Genomic DNA, 16,519 nt, shown 5'->3' with positions numbered 1-16,519 from the left:
ACCTCTGTAATATATAGAAATTGCATGACAACTTTCTGAAGAGGCAAATCCCCAGAGACCTACTTGGAGAAAATGCTTGGTGCTAGCAACAGCCTGGCTAACTTCTTGAGAAGGTGTTGATTGAAGTGTATTAGTGAGAAGGAAGATCTGCATCACTCACTGCACATCCAGCTCTCACAGATGGGCAATGTGCTGAAAACCAGTCAGAGTTTCCAAAAAGTAGCTCTATACTTTCTTTTTGAGTTGCTTAGAAGAATCTATTATGGAGAAAGCATACATTCAATCTCCTGGGCAGGTTTGGAGGTGGCTAAAGTTAGAGTTAGAAATAGCCTGGAACTTGGAGTGTGTCAAACACAATATGTTTGGGGGCCCTTTTACTGGCAGACATCTTTAGGAGGGGAGAAAGTCAATTTCTCTATTCCTTCTATTGATCAAGGAGCCTAACCCCCAGAACATGGATCCAGGCTTGCAATCTTGCATGAGGAACAGAGTTTCCAACAATTCATGCAATCATGGTTAGACTTTTTGATTGTTGTTGTTGTTGTTCCTAAGTAGAGTATTTTTATAACAGGTCTTTTATTTTTCCTTGCTTATTTTTGCATAGAAAATGCTTTTGCAGGAGCATATGCATGTGAGTGCATTGTGTAACATCTCGCATACAGTAGATGCTCAATGATGGGAGCTCCTCTCATTGTCTATGCTTTCTGCATTTCACATAAGGACTCTGGGATGCAGGTCGTGGTTGTCTTGCTGAGTGCCTGTGTTTAGCAGTAAACATAGACTAGACCCCAGGTGTCCTGCTTCCACCTCTCCTCCAGTCAGAGCATTCTAATGACTAGGCTGTGCTCTACTTATAGAACACAATTCTCAGCCCTTTGAGGAGCATTTGGGTGGACTAGATGGGAAAATATGTTCTTGGCAGTATAGCCTAGGGTCTACTGATTTAACTGGTGTGTGCAAAGTCAAGACCCAGGAGCCTTGGGGAGATAGGAGGAAGAGTCTGTTGTCTAACCAGAGGGAGGGCATCCACCCAAGAAATTCTGAGCCCACAAATGATGGGAGAGAGGACAGCACTGCAGGTTGCCATGAAGAGGAGCAGGAACAGCTCCCATTCACTAGGAGAGTTCCCTGTGCCAGATGCTGTGCATGAGGTTCTCCTGACCCACTGTCCCTAGGAGGTAGGTGTGGTTATACCAGTCTAAAGGCTGAAAGCCCTGGGATTACCCAGAGAAGGTGCTCTACATGCTTGATTTTGGAAAGAGGAAAAGATGTATTCAACATTCATTCAACTTATGTTTATTGAGATTTTCTATCTACCTTAACGTTTACAGCACTGATAATAGTATGGTGACCAAACAAGACAGAGTTCTTTTCCTCGAAGAGTATAAAATCAAGCAGCAGAGACAGACAGACAGCAAGACACACACACACACGATTAAAACTCGTGATATGTGCTAAGAAGAAGACTAAGAGCATGCACTAAACGTTGTCATGAGAAAGTGCTAATCATATTTTAGGGAGGGGAGGGGCTAGTTAAAGGGATGTCCTCTCTAAGAAAGTGATATTTAAGCGGAGAACTGAAGGGCAAGTAGATGTCGATTGTTGGAGGGAAAACAGAGGGAATAGCACACGTTAAGGGCCCTAAGGCAGGAAGAGTTTGTCTTGGAAAAGAAGAAAAGGTGCCAGTCACTGTGACTTTAGTACATTAGTGATGGGTATGGTGGCCTAAGGTAAGGCAGTAGCTGATCCCAGGCGGTCTCGTGGACCGTGCTAAGGAGTTTGGAGATTTTCCTTAATGCAATGGGAGGCTATTAGATATTTTTAAGCCAGGGACTGACACGGCCTGATTTATGTCTTAAAAAGATGGCTCTGGCTGGAGAGAATGGATTAGGGGGCGGGCAAGGAGGCTGTTATAGGTGATGGATGACGGCGACTTGGTTGGACTGGCGGCAGTGGAGATGGAAAGAAGTGAATGGGTTTGAGACATAATTTGGAGACAAAATTGACAGGGCTTGGCAAGGAGAAGAGAACAAAGCATTCAAGGAGAGGGATGGGGGATGGGAGTGGGGAAGGGAGGAGGACACAGTGAGTGGCTTGGCCTGGAGCAGAAGGAAGCTGACAAGCAGCAGGGCCACAGCATCTCTCCCTCTGCTTAACCACTGAAGCCCGTCTTGATCCCAATGCGCTCTATGTCTTATTACAGCAAAATGACGGGCAGTTCACCGTGATCCAGCTTGTGGGTATGCTCAGGGGCATCGCTGCCGGCATGAAGTACCTGGCTGAGATGAATTATGTGCATCGGGACCTGGCTGCGAGGAACATTCTGGTCAACAGTAACCTGGTGTGCAAGGTGTCCGACTTTGGCCTCTCCCGCTACCTCCAAGATGACACCTCAGATCCCACCTACACCAGCTCCTTGGTGAGTCCTTCTTGGCATTCTCAAATAGAAGCATGGCATGAGTGAAAGGGGACTCTACATGGCTGGGAACTGTGGCAGGGCACACTGGGAGGGAATGGAACCTGAACTGAGCTCTCCACTGAAAGACCAAGATGCCAGGAGGACCATCCAGCCGGGAGAAGCCATAGCAGCTGGTTGTTCAAGCAAGAAAGCAAGCATTTGGGCTTAGACTGTGAGGAAGGGTCAGTGTCTATTATGAAGCTATAGTGTTCCTTGGGAAGAGGAAATTTTGGAACAGATGATTTGAGGGAATCCAAGCAAGTAGACACTGGCACCAGAGGCATCTGTCAGCAGAGAGCAGACCCCAGGCATGCATGAGGGATTCAATCTGCAGCTGGGTTGGGCACTGTGTCACCAGGTAGACTCTTGATCCCCTTCTCTCTTCTCTCTATATTGCTTCCAAGTAGCTCTAAGTACCGTCAACATAATGAGTACTCTTAAACTTGCATTTCCTGCTCAGCCTCCCCCTCTACATTCTGAGCAGCTCTAATCATCTATATCCAACTGCCTAGTTCACACAATTTCATTTAGAACTTTAACAAGCCCAAAATAGAGTTCAGAATTTACTCTCCAATATCCTCTCCCTAGTCCCTCCATCTCAGTAGTTGGCACCACTTAACTAAAAAATGAAACCTAGGAATGATCTTTGATTTCTTTCTGTGTCCATTTATTTTCAATCCCTCAGCGGCCCCCATAGGATACCAAAAAATCTATCCCTCTTTCCATCTCTGCTGCCCCCACCCTATTCCAAAGCACCATTCCCTTTCACCTGGATTGTTTCAGTGGCTTCCTAACTGGTGTCCCTGCTTTCCTTTTGTCTGCTTACATCCATTTCAACAGCACCCAAAGTGACTAATCTACCTTCTAACCTGTCTATCTGTCTATCCTCTTTAAACCTGCAAAAGTAATGCATGATTATTACAAAACTCAAAACAGTACAGAGAAGTAAAAGGAAATGCCAGTTAGAATGGCAATCATTAAAAAATCAGGAAACAACAGATGCTGGTGAGGCTGTGGAGAAATAGGAATGCTTTTACACTGTTGCTGGGAGTGTAAATTAGTTCAACCATTGTGGAAGACAGTGTGGCGATTCCTCACAGATCTAGAACCAGAAATACCATTTGACCCAGCAATCCTTTACTGGGTATATACCCAAAGGATTATAAATCATTCTACTATAAAGACACATGCACATGTATGTTTATTGTGGCACTATTCACGATAGCAAAGACTTGGAACCAACCCAAATGCCCATCAATGATAGACTGGATAAAGAAAATGTGGCACATATACACCATGGAATACTATGCAGCCATAGAAAAGAATGAGTCTATGTCCTTTGCAGGGACATGCATGAAGCTGGAAACCATCATTCTTAGCAAACTAACACAGGAACGGAAAACCAAACACTACATGTTCTCACTCATAAGTGGGAGTTGAACAATGAGAACACATGGACACAGGGAGAGGAACGTCACACACTGGGGTTTGTCGGCAGATGAGGGGCAAGGGGAGGGAGAGCATTAGGACAAATTCCTAATGCATTCAGGGCTTAAAACCTAGATGATGGGTTGATGGGTGCAGCAAACCACCAGGGCACACATATACCTATGTAACAAACCTGCATGTTCTGCGCATGTATCCCAGAACTTAAAGTAAAATAAAAATAAAAAAGAATAAAAAATAAACTAAAATTCCCCTGAGGCAGTGATTGGTAAACTTTTTCTCAAAGGGCCGTCTAGTAAATATTTTAGGCTTTGCCGGCTAAGAGGCAAAATGAAAGATATCATGTAGATAATTATATAACCATGTAGAATGTAACTAACCCCTTAAAAAGTTATAAATATCATTCTTAGCTCATGAACTATTAAAAAAGGGACCAGCCAGATTTAGCTTTCAGACCACAGTTTACCTACACCTGCCCTGACGCATCAATTTCAACAATTAGGTGTGCCTTCTTTGACATTTTTCTCTTTGGTCAAAAATTTGAAAATTTTTATTCTACAAAATTTGGATCGTATTATGCCTATTCCTCTGTGATCTGGGGTGTCTTTTGGGCATCATCGCTTGCTGCCAAGATTACTTTTCTGAAAGATAGCAAACATTCACACTCTACCAGGAGTGTGTGGTGCTGCGCTTCAGCATCCTCACCAGGCCTGGAGGTGATCAACCCTCACAAAGGGTTGCTGCTTCAACAATGAAAAATGATGCCTCATTTTTAAATTTCACATATGTCTACATTTTTTTAAATTTTTAATTTTAATTTTTTGATTTTTAATTTTTGTAGGTACAGAGCAAGGGTATATATTTATAGGGTACATGAGATGTTTTGATATAGGCATGCAATGCATAGTAATCACATCATGGAAAATCAGGTATTCATTCTCTCAAGTACATATCCTTTGTGTTACATACAATCCAATTATACCCTTTTAGTTATCTTAATTAAGTTTTTAATTTATTTTTTATTTTTTGAGATGCAGTTTCACTCTTGGCATCCAGGCTGGAGTGCAATGGCATGATCTCGGCTCACTGCAACCTCTGCCTGCAGAGTTCAAGCGATTCTCCTGCCTCAGCCTCCCAAGTAGCTGGGATTACAGGCACCCACCACCATGCCTAGCTAACTTTTTTATATTTTTAGTAGAGATGGGTTTTTGCCACGTTGGCCAGGCTGGTCTCGAACTCTTGACCTCAGCTGATCTGGCCACCTTGGTCTCCCAAAGTGCTGGGATTACAGGCATGAGCCGCTGCATCTGGCCTATTTATTCATTTTTTTGAGACAGGGTCTTTACTCTGTCACACAGGCTGGAGTGCAGTGGCGTGATCTCGGCTCATTGCAGCCTCCACCTCCTGGGTTCAAGCAATTCTCCTGCCTCAGCCTCCCGAGTAGCTGGGACTACAGATGTGTGTCACCATGCCCTGCTAATTTGTTTTTTTTTGTTTGTTTGTTTGTTTTGTTTTTTTTTTAGTAGAGAAGGGGTTTTACCCTGTTGGCCAGCTGATCTCGAACTCCTGGCCTCGACTGATTCACCTGCCTCAGCCTCCCAAAGTGCTGGGATTATAGGCATGAGCCACCATGCCCAGCCTCTTTCAGTTTAAAATGTATAATTGAATTATTACTGACTATAATTACCCTGTTTTGCTATAAAAGACTAGTTTTTATTCATTTTTTTCTTTTCTTTTTTTTGGTATGTAACCATACCCCTACCACCACCCAGTACCACCACCCTTCCCAACCTCTGGTAACCATCCTTCTACTCTCTATCTCCATGAGTTCAATTGTTTTAAATTTTAGATCCCACAAATAAGTGAGAATATATGATGTTTATCTTTCTGTACCTGGCTTATTTCATTAGCATCCATGTGGTTGCAAATGACAGGATCTCATTCTTTTTTTATGGCTGAATAGTACTCCATTGTGTATAAGTACCATCATTTTGTTTTAATTTACATTTTCAACTGACTGCTAGTGATACTGATATCTTTTCATGTGGTGCAGGGATTTGTGTTTTCTCTTCTATTGTTTGTACGTGTCCTTATCTATTTTTCTATCGGGTTGTTTGTTGATTTCTGAGAAACTTATTGAAAGTCTCTTTATATTACAGACATTACTCCTTTGCCTGCCATGTGTGATACAATTTATCTTTTCCCCCATCTGTTATTCCTTTATACTGTTTATGATCTCCTCTGGCTTATAAAGTAGTTAACATTCATGTAATAGCTATGTCTTCTTGGGTTACCTGGTTTATTTTAAAAGCTATATTCACTCCAGGGCTATAAAATATTTCCTAGTTTCCTGGGCTATTTTACTGGGAAGGGGGTTTGTTTTATATTTGAATATTTAGTACCTGTGAATCGTATTTATTTTTCCCACCAGTTTATTTTGAAAAATTTCAAGCACACAGAGAACTTGATAGAATTTGGCAGAGAACAGTCATATGCCTACCACCTAGATTCTAGAATTAATATCTTGGTACATTAGCTTTATCATGTAACTGTCCATCTATCCATTCCTCTGCCCATCCATCACACCATCTATTGTTTTGATGCATTTCCAAGTGACTTGCAGACATCATTACATATCACCCCTAGCCACTTTAGCATACATGTCTCTAACATGTATTTGTTTATGGTTCTTTTTTTAAGGTAAAATGTGCATAGAGTAAAACTCACAAGTCTCAAGTGTACATTTATAGAGTTTTTAAAAATGCATACAACTGTGTAACCCAAACTTTCATCAAGATACAGAACATTGCCATCAAACCAGGAAGCCCCCTAACCTCATCCCTCCCCATTGCATCTTCACCCACATCCGTACCCAGAGGCAACCACTGTTCTAATTTTTTTGACCATCAATTGGTTTTATAACTTCATATAAGTGGAATCATATGGCATATGCTTTTTTGCATCTGGTTGCTTTCACTTGCATTATATTTAAGAGAACCGTTCATGTTGTGTGTGAAGCAGGAGTTTGTTCCTTTTATTGCTGAGTAATATTCCATGGTTTATTTGTCCATTCACTTGTTGATAGACACCAGGAATATTCTGGAATTCATTTTTGACTATGTATTGGGAAGTATATTCTCACACTGTTTTGTTCAGGTGAACAATTATGCCAGCACTACTTATTAAATATATTATTCATTTTTTATTGAATCATATGTCATCGTTGACATATTAAGTTCATTATATGAAACTATGTTTTGATTCTCAATTCTGCTCTTTTAATCTATTCTTATGCTCAACCGTGTTGTCCTGATTATAATAATATTAGCAAAAGTTTTCCTGTCTGTATTCTGATTATAGTAATTTTATCAAAAGTCTTACTGTAGGCTGGGCATGGTGGCTCACGCCTGTAATCCCAGCACTTTGGGAGGCCGAGGTGGGTGGATCACCTGAGGTCACGAGTTCGAGACCAGCCTGACCAACGTGGTGACACCCCACCTCTACTAAATCCAAAAAATTAGCTAGGTATGGTGACTCATGCTTGTAATCCCAGCTACTTGGGAGGCTGAGGCAGGAGAATTGCTTAAACCCAGGAGGCAGAGGTTGCAGAGAGCCAAGATTGTGCCATTGCACTCCAGCCTGGACAACAAGAGGGAAGCCCCATCTCAAAAAAAAAAGTGTCTTACTGTATGGGTAAAGCAAGTTATCCTTCATTATCCTTCTTTTAAGAAAAAAATAGCTTCCTTGACTGTTCTCAAATATCTTTTCTTTCAAGTGCAATTTAAAATCTTCCTGTCCAGTTTCAAAACATGCACATATACATGTATACTCACATGTGGATTTTGACTGAAATTCTACTCTGTCTTTGGGAAGATTAACATTTCAATGATCCTAAGTCACCTAAATAATGATATGAGCCAAATATACAATTTACATATACACGACATTAAAAGTTTCTTTGGTAAAAGATTTCCCGCATTATTTTTCTGTACACATTATTTGGATTACAAGCTGTGATTTTGTAAGTGTCTTTCTAGATGATAGAGCTTATATGCTTCTAGGCCTAAGAGTTTTCAGGATTCTACACAGTGATATGGCCACCTGTCTCACTATATTTTACTATCATTTCTCCACATTTGCCTTTTATTCAAAATAGAAAAAATTATGTTTGATTATTAAGCAGATATTTTTTCAAAAAATACAAACAATTTATTCAAGTGACAAATATTTATTGAGTATCTACTATGTGTCAACATTAGGCCACAAGCTGGGGGGACATAATCATGATCAAAAGGAGACATTTTTACTGCTGTCAGTTAGGTGAGGACTGGGGACATTAATCAAACACACGCCCAAATGAGTGCATAATTACCAGCTGAAATAAGGGCCGCCATGTTTTGCGAGAGCATGAATAAAACAATAAATAACAGAATGGCCTAACTGTGTCTAGGAGGGCTTCCAGAGGAAGAGATGGTGCTACAGCAGAGACTTAAAGAATAGTCACTGTTTTAGTCAGCCTGGGCTCGCATAGCAAACTACCACACACTGGATGGCTTAAACAGAGGTCATTTATTTCTTGTCATTTGTAGGCTTGGGAGTCCAAGATCAAGGTGCTAACTAGCATGGTTGGATTCTTATTGAGGGCTCTATTCCTGGTTATGTCCTCAGATGCCTTTTGTTGGCATGTGCACTGAAAGAGAGATCTTGCCTCTTCCTCTTTTGAAAGGACATCAATCCCATCTTGGGGGCTCCACCTTCATGACATAAACTAACTGCAGTGACCTCCCAGAGGCTCTACCTTCAAATATCACCCAATTGGGGATTATTAGGACTTAAACATATGAATTTGGGGGACACATAGACATTCAATCTATAGCATTCTGCCCCAACTAAATGTGGCAGGTTGGACTACAGAGGCAGAGAGGCAGCATATACAAAGGCCCTGTGGCAAGAGGGAAGGTGGAGTAGAACTGAGAAGGGACCCCTGTTTAGGGCATTTGGAGAATTAGGGAGGAAATATCTAAGGAGGCCTGTAGCAGTCCATCATGTAGGATCTTCCCCAAACCCTTGTGATAGGAGTTGCAGCCTTAGAGCAATGGGAAACCTTTCATGACTTTTGTGTGTATGTGTGTGTGTGTGTGTGTGTGTGTGTGTGTTGTGCACACAGAGAGATGCACACGTGTGGCCCGAAAGTGATGGATTTGAATTTTAGAAAAATAACCTGGCTTTTCCTTAGCCTTTTCCTTCCAATATCTTTCCTTGCCTTCTTTGGAAATAACTTTCTTGGATTTCTTCCTGTTTTCTTTCACCAAAAAGCCATTAAGCAGACTCAACCAGGGTGGATGTTCTAAACAAGGGAGGCAAGCCCTGGCAGAGATCAGGACCCATGTGTGAATGGGCTGCTGGCTCAGCAAGACTGAGAGATAAGCTATATAGAGGGAGATTTAAAAATAAATTGGAAATAATGGGAACTGTGGGAACAGAGGTATAAATATGGAAAGCATAAAAGCTAGAATGAATTGTATGCTGTGGAATCAAAATTAGAGGTATTAATGTGAACTGGTGGTTTTAAATATATAGAAATGGAGAAATAAATATAGGCTGAGAGTGGCTTTGAAGCAGTAACATCTACATAGCAAGGAGTACAGCTGGCACTCACATGTTGGATTCCATATACTCCCCTAAAAGCAACCAGGACTCATTAGAGACATGGCCCCTTCCAAGGCCTGGACAGGGAAAATGTGAGATGAGACCAACACGTCTTTTTTTGGTGCCAGAAAATGAGAAAGTACTCAAAGAATAATGGGAACATACAACAAAAACAACATCCAGCTTGAAGGGCCTCCAAATGTCCAAATCTGGATAATTTGAGCCTCACAATATATAATAATAGTAACAAGTTATAATCTACTGAATAAGATGGGGGCTATTGAGTCCACACTAATATGCATATAAATGAACAAATAGAAACAAGAGAAAGCTCTTCCCTGTAGAGGAAAGAATGATGATGTTAGAAACTCACTATTTGGCAACCATCAGATTAATAGCTAATTCAGATAAGAAACATCAATGGATGCTTAAACTTAAGGTGAACATCAGGAGAGAAACAGGATTTTACATATCTTCAATGTTTCTCCCCCCAAAATATTTATTTATTACAAAGAGGGAGAAAGTAACTTTACAGAGAAGTTTGGCAAATGCCATCTGAATCAAGTGATTAAAGTCAACATCAGCAATAACAGGAACAACTTAGAGGATGCAATGAAAAGAACATAATGCTTGTAATACTCTGTTCAAAATTTATAACTTGGGTCTCATCATGAGAAAACATTAGACTACCTAAAATTGAGGTACATGCTATTAAATGTGTGGCCTATGCGCTTCAAAAAATGTTGGGGTCATGAAAGTCAAGGAGACAGAGAAACTGCTCCAGATTGAGGGGCATGACACTGGGTATACCATGTGATCCTTAACAGGACATCTCTGGGACAATTGTTGGGCTGGAATAGGGTGCCTCAGGGAAGAGTGTGCAGGTATTTATTGTAGTATTCTTGCAACTTTTATAGATATTTGAAGTTGTCTCAAAATAAAATATATTTATTTTTAAATTTACCTTGACTGCAGCATGGAGGATGGGTGGGAGAGGCACTAGTAGAAACAGGAAGATGCGTCAGGAGGCTACAGGGCATTGGGGCTGGGATGCAGCAAATGAATCCTAGAAGGTCTAGTGGGGTGATGCAGAAGGACTTGACAGCAAATGGCACTTACAGGTGAAAGTGACAGATGGCGGAGGATGACTCCAAGTATCCAGCCTGTGCCTCTGGATGGGTGACGGCTCCATTCTCTGAGAGTGAGGATGCTAGAGAGAAATTGGTTGAAGGAGTAGAAGAGTTGGGAATAGATTGTGGGTTTGGTTCAGAATAGTTATTCTCAAATTCTCAATTCTCAAATTCTCAAATGTTGTTGAGTATCAGATTTACCTGGAGAGTTAATACAGAGCACAGAGGCACAGACGCATTGAAGTAGAACAGTCTGGACCTTTTCATTGTTACTAAAATTTTCCATATGATTTTGATACTTACAAAATTCTGAGAGACACTTGTTTAAACATTTTGACTTTTATGTGTCTATAGGATATCACAGTAGAGCTGCTGAATAGGGAGCTGAATATGTGGGTTTGGTGCATAGAGGAGAAGTCCAAATGAAGATGCACATTTAGGAGTCATCATTGGCATACAAACAGAAACAAAACAGTGGTTGCAAATGTACTTCATTTGGGAAAAGATAGAATGGGAAAAGAGCCTGGTTCTGGACATGAAGGAGCCCAGTTTGCCAATACAGATGTACATAAGATAGGAACAGTAGCTGTCCAATTGTCCCTTTCCTCCTGACAGTCAGTTAAGAAATAAGAATTTGCCATAAACCCAACCTCCTCACTTTTGGATGAGGAATCCATGACCCAGAGTGGTCAAGTGAGTTAATCAAGCCACACAGCGTGCTATTGCAGTGGCAGCTTTGGCCCTTCAGTCTCGTTCTCCAGACCCTGAGTCCAATGCTCAGGACACTGTGATTCCCTCTCTGGCCCCACAGTGTGCCAGACTCCCTGCTCAATTTTGGTCATTTGTGATGTTCTAGAAAGCCTGTTTCTCTGGCTTTACTTTTCCCTCTTTTCCTCTCAAAGGCCCAGCAAAGGATTCTCTGTAGATTCCAAATCAGCCGTCATCTTTGCCACTGGCTCTACTGGCCCTTGGGTGAGGCACAGAGACGCGGTGGTATTGCATCCCTCTCCACCCCATGTACAGGGAGAGATGGGCAGACACTTAACTTTTGCTTATTCTTTTTTTTTTCTTTTTGAGACGGAGTCTTGCTCTGTCGCGCAGGCTGCTGGAGTGCAGTGGCACGATCTCGGCTCACTGCAAGCTCCGCCTCCCGGATTCACACCATTCTCCTGCCTCAGCCTCCTGAGTAGCTGGGACTACAGGCGCCCGCCACCACGCCTGGCTAATTTTTCGTATTTTTAGTAGAGATGGGGTTTCACCGTGTTAGCCAGGATGGTCTCGATCTCCTGACCTTGTGATCCACCCGCCTCGGCCTCCCAAAGTGCTGGGACTACAGGCTTGAGCCACCGTGCCCGGCCAACTTTTACTTATTCTTGATTTTCAGCTTTACTTCTTTGTATTTACTTTTTTCACAGTTACTCTAGAACTAACATAATAATATATAATATATACATATATAATATATACATCTTAATTTTTCCTAGTCTACTTAGAGTTCATATTGTACCACTTTTTTTTTTTTTTTTTTTTTAAGGAAAACTCAGTTTTATTATTTGGTTACTTACCGAAACATACAATTTAAGACCTGAAAATACCCAGAATACATAGAATATTATGGTCCATGAATACGAAAATGACAACCAAATAGAAAAAATGACAGATGCATTTCACAGAAGAGGAAATGCAGATGATCCTTTATAATATGAAAACATCAACAGCCTCATTATTAATTGTAGAAATAAAAATTAAAAGCACAGTGAAGTATCATTTCACAGATTGGAATGTGGAGCAGTAGGAACTTTCACTCACTCCTGATGGTATAAGCACTTTGGCAAACTGTAATTATTTAGCAAACTTGAAGATATGCATATATTGTAATTTAGGATTGTTTCTTAGATATATATTCTAGCAAGACTTTTGCTCACATGCACAAGGAAACATACATAAGAATATTTGTTGCAGTATTGATGAGAGAAAGAATTGGAAATAGCAGCAGACTGCAGAAGAAATTGAGCTATAATCATGCAGTGGATGACTCTGAGCAATAAAAATGAGTGGGCAACAGAAGTACACATCCACATGGATTAATCTGAAAAATATAATATTGCATCACCAAAAGAATTACAGAAGAATATACATTTTGTAATACATATTTGATGTTTCTAGTTATATAAAGGGCAAAATTCAGCAAATTTTTTATTTTTGAGACAGGGTCTCACTCTGTCACCCAGACTGGAGTGCAGTGGCACAATCACTGCTTACTGCAGCCTGGACCTCCCAGGCTCAAGCGATCCTCCCATCTCAACTTCCCAAGTATCTAGAACTACAGGCACTTTACATAAAACATAGAGACCACAAAATCATATCATATAGATCCATTTAACCATCCACTCTCACTGCTCTTTATGTTATCATTGTTATATATGTTCCATCTACATACATTTATAGTCCCAAAGACAATGTTACATTTTTTGCTTTAAACAGCCATGTGTATTTTAAAGAAATCAAGAGGAAAATGTTTTACATTGCCTCAAAATAGTTATCATTTCTCTTGTTCTTCTTTTATTCCTGAAGATCCAGGTTTCCCTCTGGCATCCTTCCTTCAGTCTGAAGAACTACCTTTAACATTTTTTGTAGTGTAGGTCTCTGGCAATGCATTCTCTTAGTTTTCCTTTATCAGAGAAATGTCTATATTTTGCATTTATTACTGAAATATATTTTTGCTGGATATACACTTCTGGTTTATAGTTTGGTTTTTCTTTCATCACTTTAACATTGTTGTTTCATTGTCTTGTGGTTGCCATGGCTTCTGACGAGAAATCCCACAGTTACTTGAATCATTGTTCTTTTACATATATATAAGTACGCACAGACACATATATATTCATATTCATATATATACTGTGTCATAGTTCTCTGGCTGCTTTCAAGATTTTCTCATTATCTTTAGTTTTTACCTTGACTATGATATGCCTGAGCATCCTTTTTTCCCCAAATTTATCCTGTTTGAGGTTCTCTATGCTTTATAATATCTGTAAATTTCTGTCTTTCAGTATATTTGCAAAGTTTTCAGCCATATTCTTCAAATATCATTTTTGTTCTTTTTTTTCTCCTTCTGGTAGGGCTGCAGTTATCTACAGGGAGAACTTTTGAAAATGTTCCACAGGTTCCTGAAGCTCTGTTCATTATTTTCCCTGATTTTTTCTTCTCTTCTTCAGGTCTACCTTCGAACTCATTGATTTTATCATTTGCCGTCTTTGTTTTGTTTCTGAGCCCTTCCAGTGACTTTTTTCTAATAATTGTATTTTTTAGAGCTATATTTTCTAATTAATCCTTTTTTATAGTTTCAGAATCTCAGCTGATATTTTATCTTTTTATCATTCACAAGCATATTTTTCGTTACCTCATTGACCATAGCTATAACAGCGGCTTTAAAATCTTTGATAATGTTAACATCTGGGTGGTCCTGGGATTAGCATCTTGTTTGTTTTTTCCCATGAAAATGGGAAACATTTCCCTGGCTCTTTATACATCTAGAAGTTTGGGATTATAAACATGAACGTTATGATGTGGTGATTGGATTCTGCTACACTGAACCAGTGTTGGTATTTTTGGTGTAGCAGGAAATTAACTTGGTTAGACTCAATCTGTAAACTCTGTCATGTTTGCAGTGGGCAACAGCTCTTTATGGTTTTCAATCTGTCGTATACATGCGTGTTTCGGGGGTCAGCTAGAAAATTGGGAAGACTTTATACACAGAATTTGGTATTACCTTCCCCTTGTTATCTTGTTTCTAGGGATTCTCCCTCAACTCTCCAGCAGCCCTGATTGTGCTGAACTCCTTCCCTTGGTTCCTCCAGTCAGAAAGACAGTGGGGTTTTCTACTGGGCTTTGAGCCACTGAGCAGACTATGGCTGCCCTTAGGGAAAAACTACAGAAGATAAAACCTTGTGCTGTTCAGTTTCCAGAAACTTCAGTTCATTTTTCCTGTATTTTCTGTTTCCTTCTCTTGTGTTTTCCTTCTCTTGTAGTTTGCTAGAGTCCATTTGTTAGAAACATACTTGACACCAAAAGTGGAACATTCAGCTTATCCCCCTAATCAGCAGTTCTATAAGACAGTACTTAAGACCTCTCTACTCCATCTTAATTCCCCTATTTTATGCAGTTCTTTCAAGATCTTTTTAAATCACCATCTTCTAATACATCTGGTTTTACTTTATAAGTGAAGACCTCATTAATAGCTATTAAAGTTTTCTAGTTTTTCCTACCAGGTCCTCAAACTTCATCTCTCACTCTGACTTAATTCTCCACCTTACTTTCCCCCAGGTGTTCCTTCTCTGTTTTAGATTGCTATTTCTAGCCCCAGGAGCATTTCCTTCCCAACAAGCTCCTGAAATAATGAACAGATAGAATTTTCTCCTTTGTGCTTTCTTATGACCGGAATAAATTCACTAAACTAAGGAATAGTTCTGAACTGCTACTAATATTCCTGCTCTTTAAGAGAAACAGACAAATGAGCTAGGCTGGACTCTGAACACTTGCATGGTTTACACAACTTTGTTTTTGGCAGGTATATTTCTGAATGCCGTTATGTGTGTTCAAATAAACATTCCCATGCTTCTGTTATAGACTAGTTCTTGATGTTTGACCTCACAGGTCACCTTCTCGTTATTACTGGTTCTGTCTAATGTTGCCAAGAGAAAAGAGGGCATACACATACCAGGAAAGGTGTCACATCTTTGATTAACTTATTGCATTTGGAGCTCACGTACACACTCACAAACTTGATCTTTACCTTTCATCGGCTGACATTGGTGGGCAGAGCCCCAACAGGATCCCATAAATCTCTGGATAGCAGCTCTATGCTGGTTAAATCAAAAGCTCTATTTCAGCATGGCTTTCTTTCTCTTCTGATCAGTAGGAAGAGGCCCATCCAGTCCCTTTGTGAGCATAATTTTCCCTTCTTAGTATTCAGTCAAGTTCCTTCTGCTAAAGTAGTGTCAACTTTCCCATGCTTCAGAGCCCCCAGGCTGTCTCTCTAAGAAGCCTCCAGCTTTGCTCGAGCCTTCTGCACAGCCGTGCTCTCTGCAGGCCTCCCTGTTTTATCATGAATTGCATTAAGTCTTCAAGGCGCCTCTGATCTCCCTCAGCCCCTTCCCCTTTGACTCCTCTTGCAGCTCCTTCCTCTTGTCTCAAACTCCTGGTTCCTCTCACACTCTGTGTTTCTGCCACTTCTGAGATTTCCTTTCTTCCAAGCCCACCAGTTCCTCCTCCTTACTTTCTGTCTTCTCATGTCAGCTGATGTTCTCTGCCCTGCTGCTGTTTCCTTCTGGGAACCACAAACAGAGCCATTCCTTGGCCATCTGCCCCCTCCTCTCAGGCCATTTGCCAGCTGTGCTCTTGTCCTTCCTGGATCGTTGTCCCTTTGTCAGCTCTTCCTCACATGCTGCCCTGGTGGTTGCTGCCCCTCTTTCCCACATTAACTGCTTGGATCCACTTGGGGATAGCTCAGCTGTTCCATTTCCTCTAGAATCTGCCCCATCTGCATCAGACTCATTTCCGGTACTGCTCTAGGGCACCAGGAATGAAGGGTCCAGCCTCCCCTCATGGGACAAGTGACAGCCTTCCTACAAGGGTAATGTCCGCGAGCACCTGGTGCCATGGCCCATCCTGAACCTGCTGGAGGAAGCCAGGCCTGTCGCTCATGTGCGCTCCAGAGGTCTTTGTTCTGTGATGAATTTCAGTCATCCCAGGACATGGTGTAGGCAGCACCCTCATCTCACCACCACCAACCCCACACACACCCATTATCCATTATTCCCATGAATTATTGTCT

At 41.0% G+C, this 16,519-nt stretch overlaps 1 protein-coding gene across 3 annotated transcripts in view; it reads left to right on the top strand.

Annotated features, from left to right (window-relative positions):
- Nucleotides 1-16,519, top strand: part of EPHB1 (EPH receptor B1) — a 457,376-nt gene that overhangs the window by 391,306 nt on the left and 49,551 nt on the right. For all 3 annotated transcript variants that reach the window (XM_030816782.1, XM_003265255.3, XM_030816781.1), the window contains exon 12: nucleotides 2,204-2,419. In XM_030816782.1, the coding sequence (XP_030672642.1) occupies nucleotides 2,204-2,419 (216 nt within the window). The remainder of the gene's footprint in view (nucleotides 1-2,203; nucleotides 2,420-16,519) is intronic.

This window comes from Nomascus leucogenys, chromosome 8 (genome assembly GCF_006542625.1).
Source record: "Nomascus leucogenys isolate Asia chromosome 8, Asia_NLE_v1, whole genome shotgun sequence".
Lineage (NCBI taxonomy): Eukaryota > Metazoa > Chordata > Mammalia > Primates > Hylobatidae > Nomascus > Nomascus leucogenys.
The sequence above is the reverse complement of the archived record's forward strand: the minus strand, read 5'-3'. Positions and strand labels throughout refer to the sequence as shown.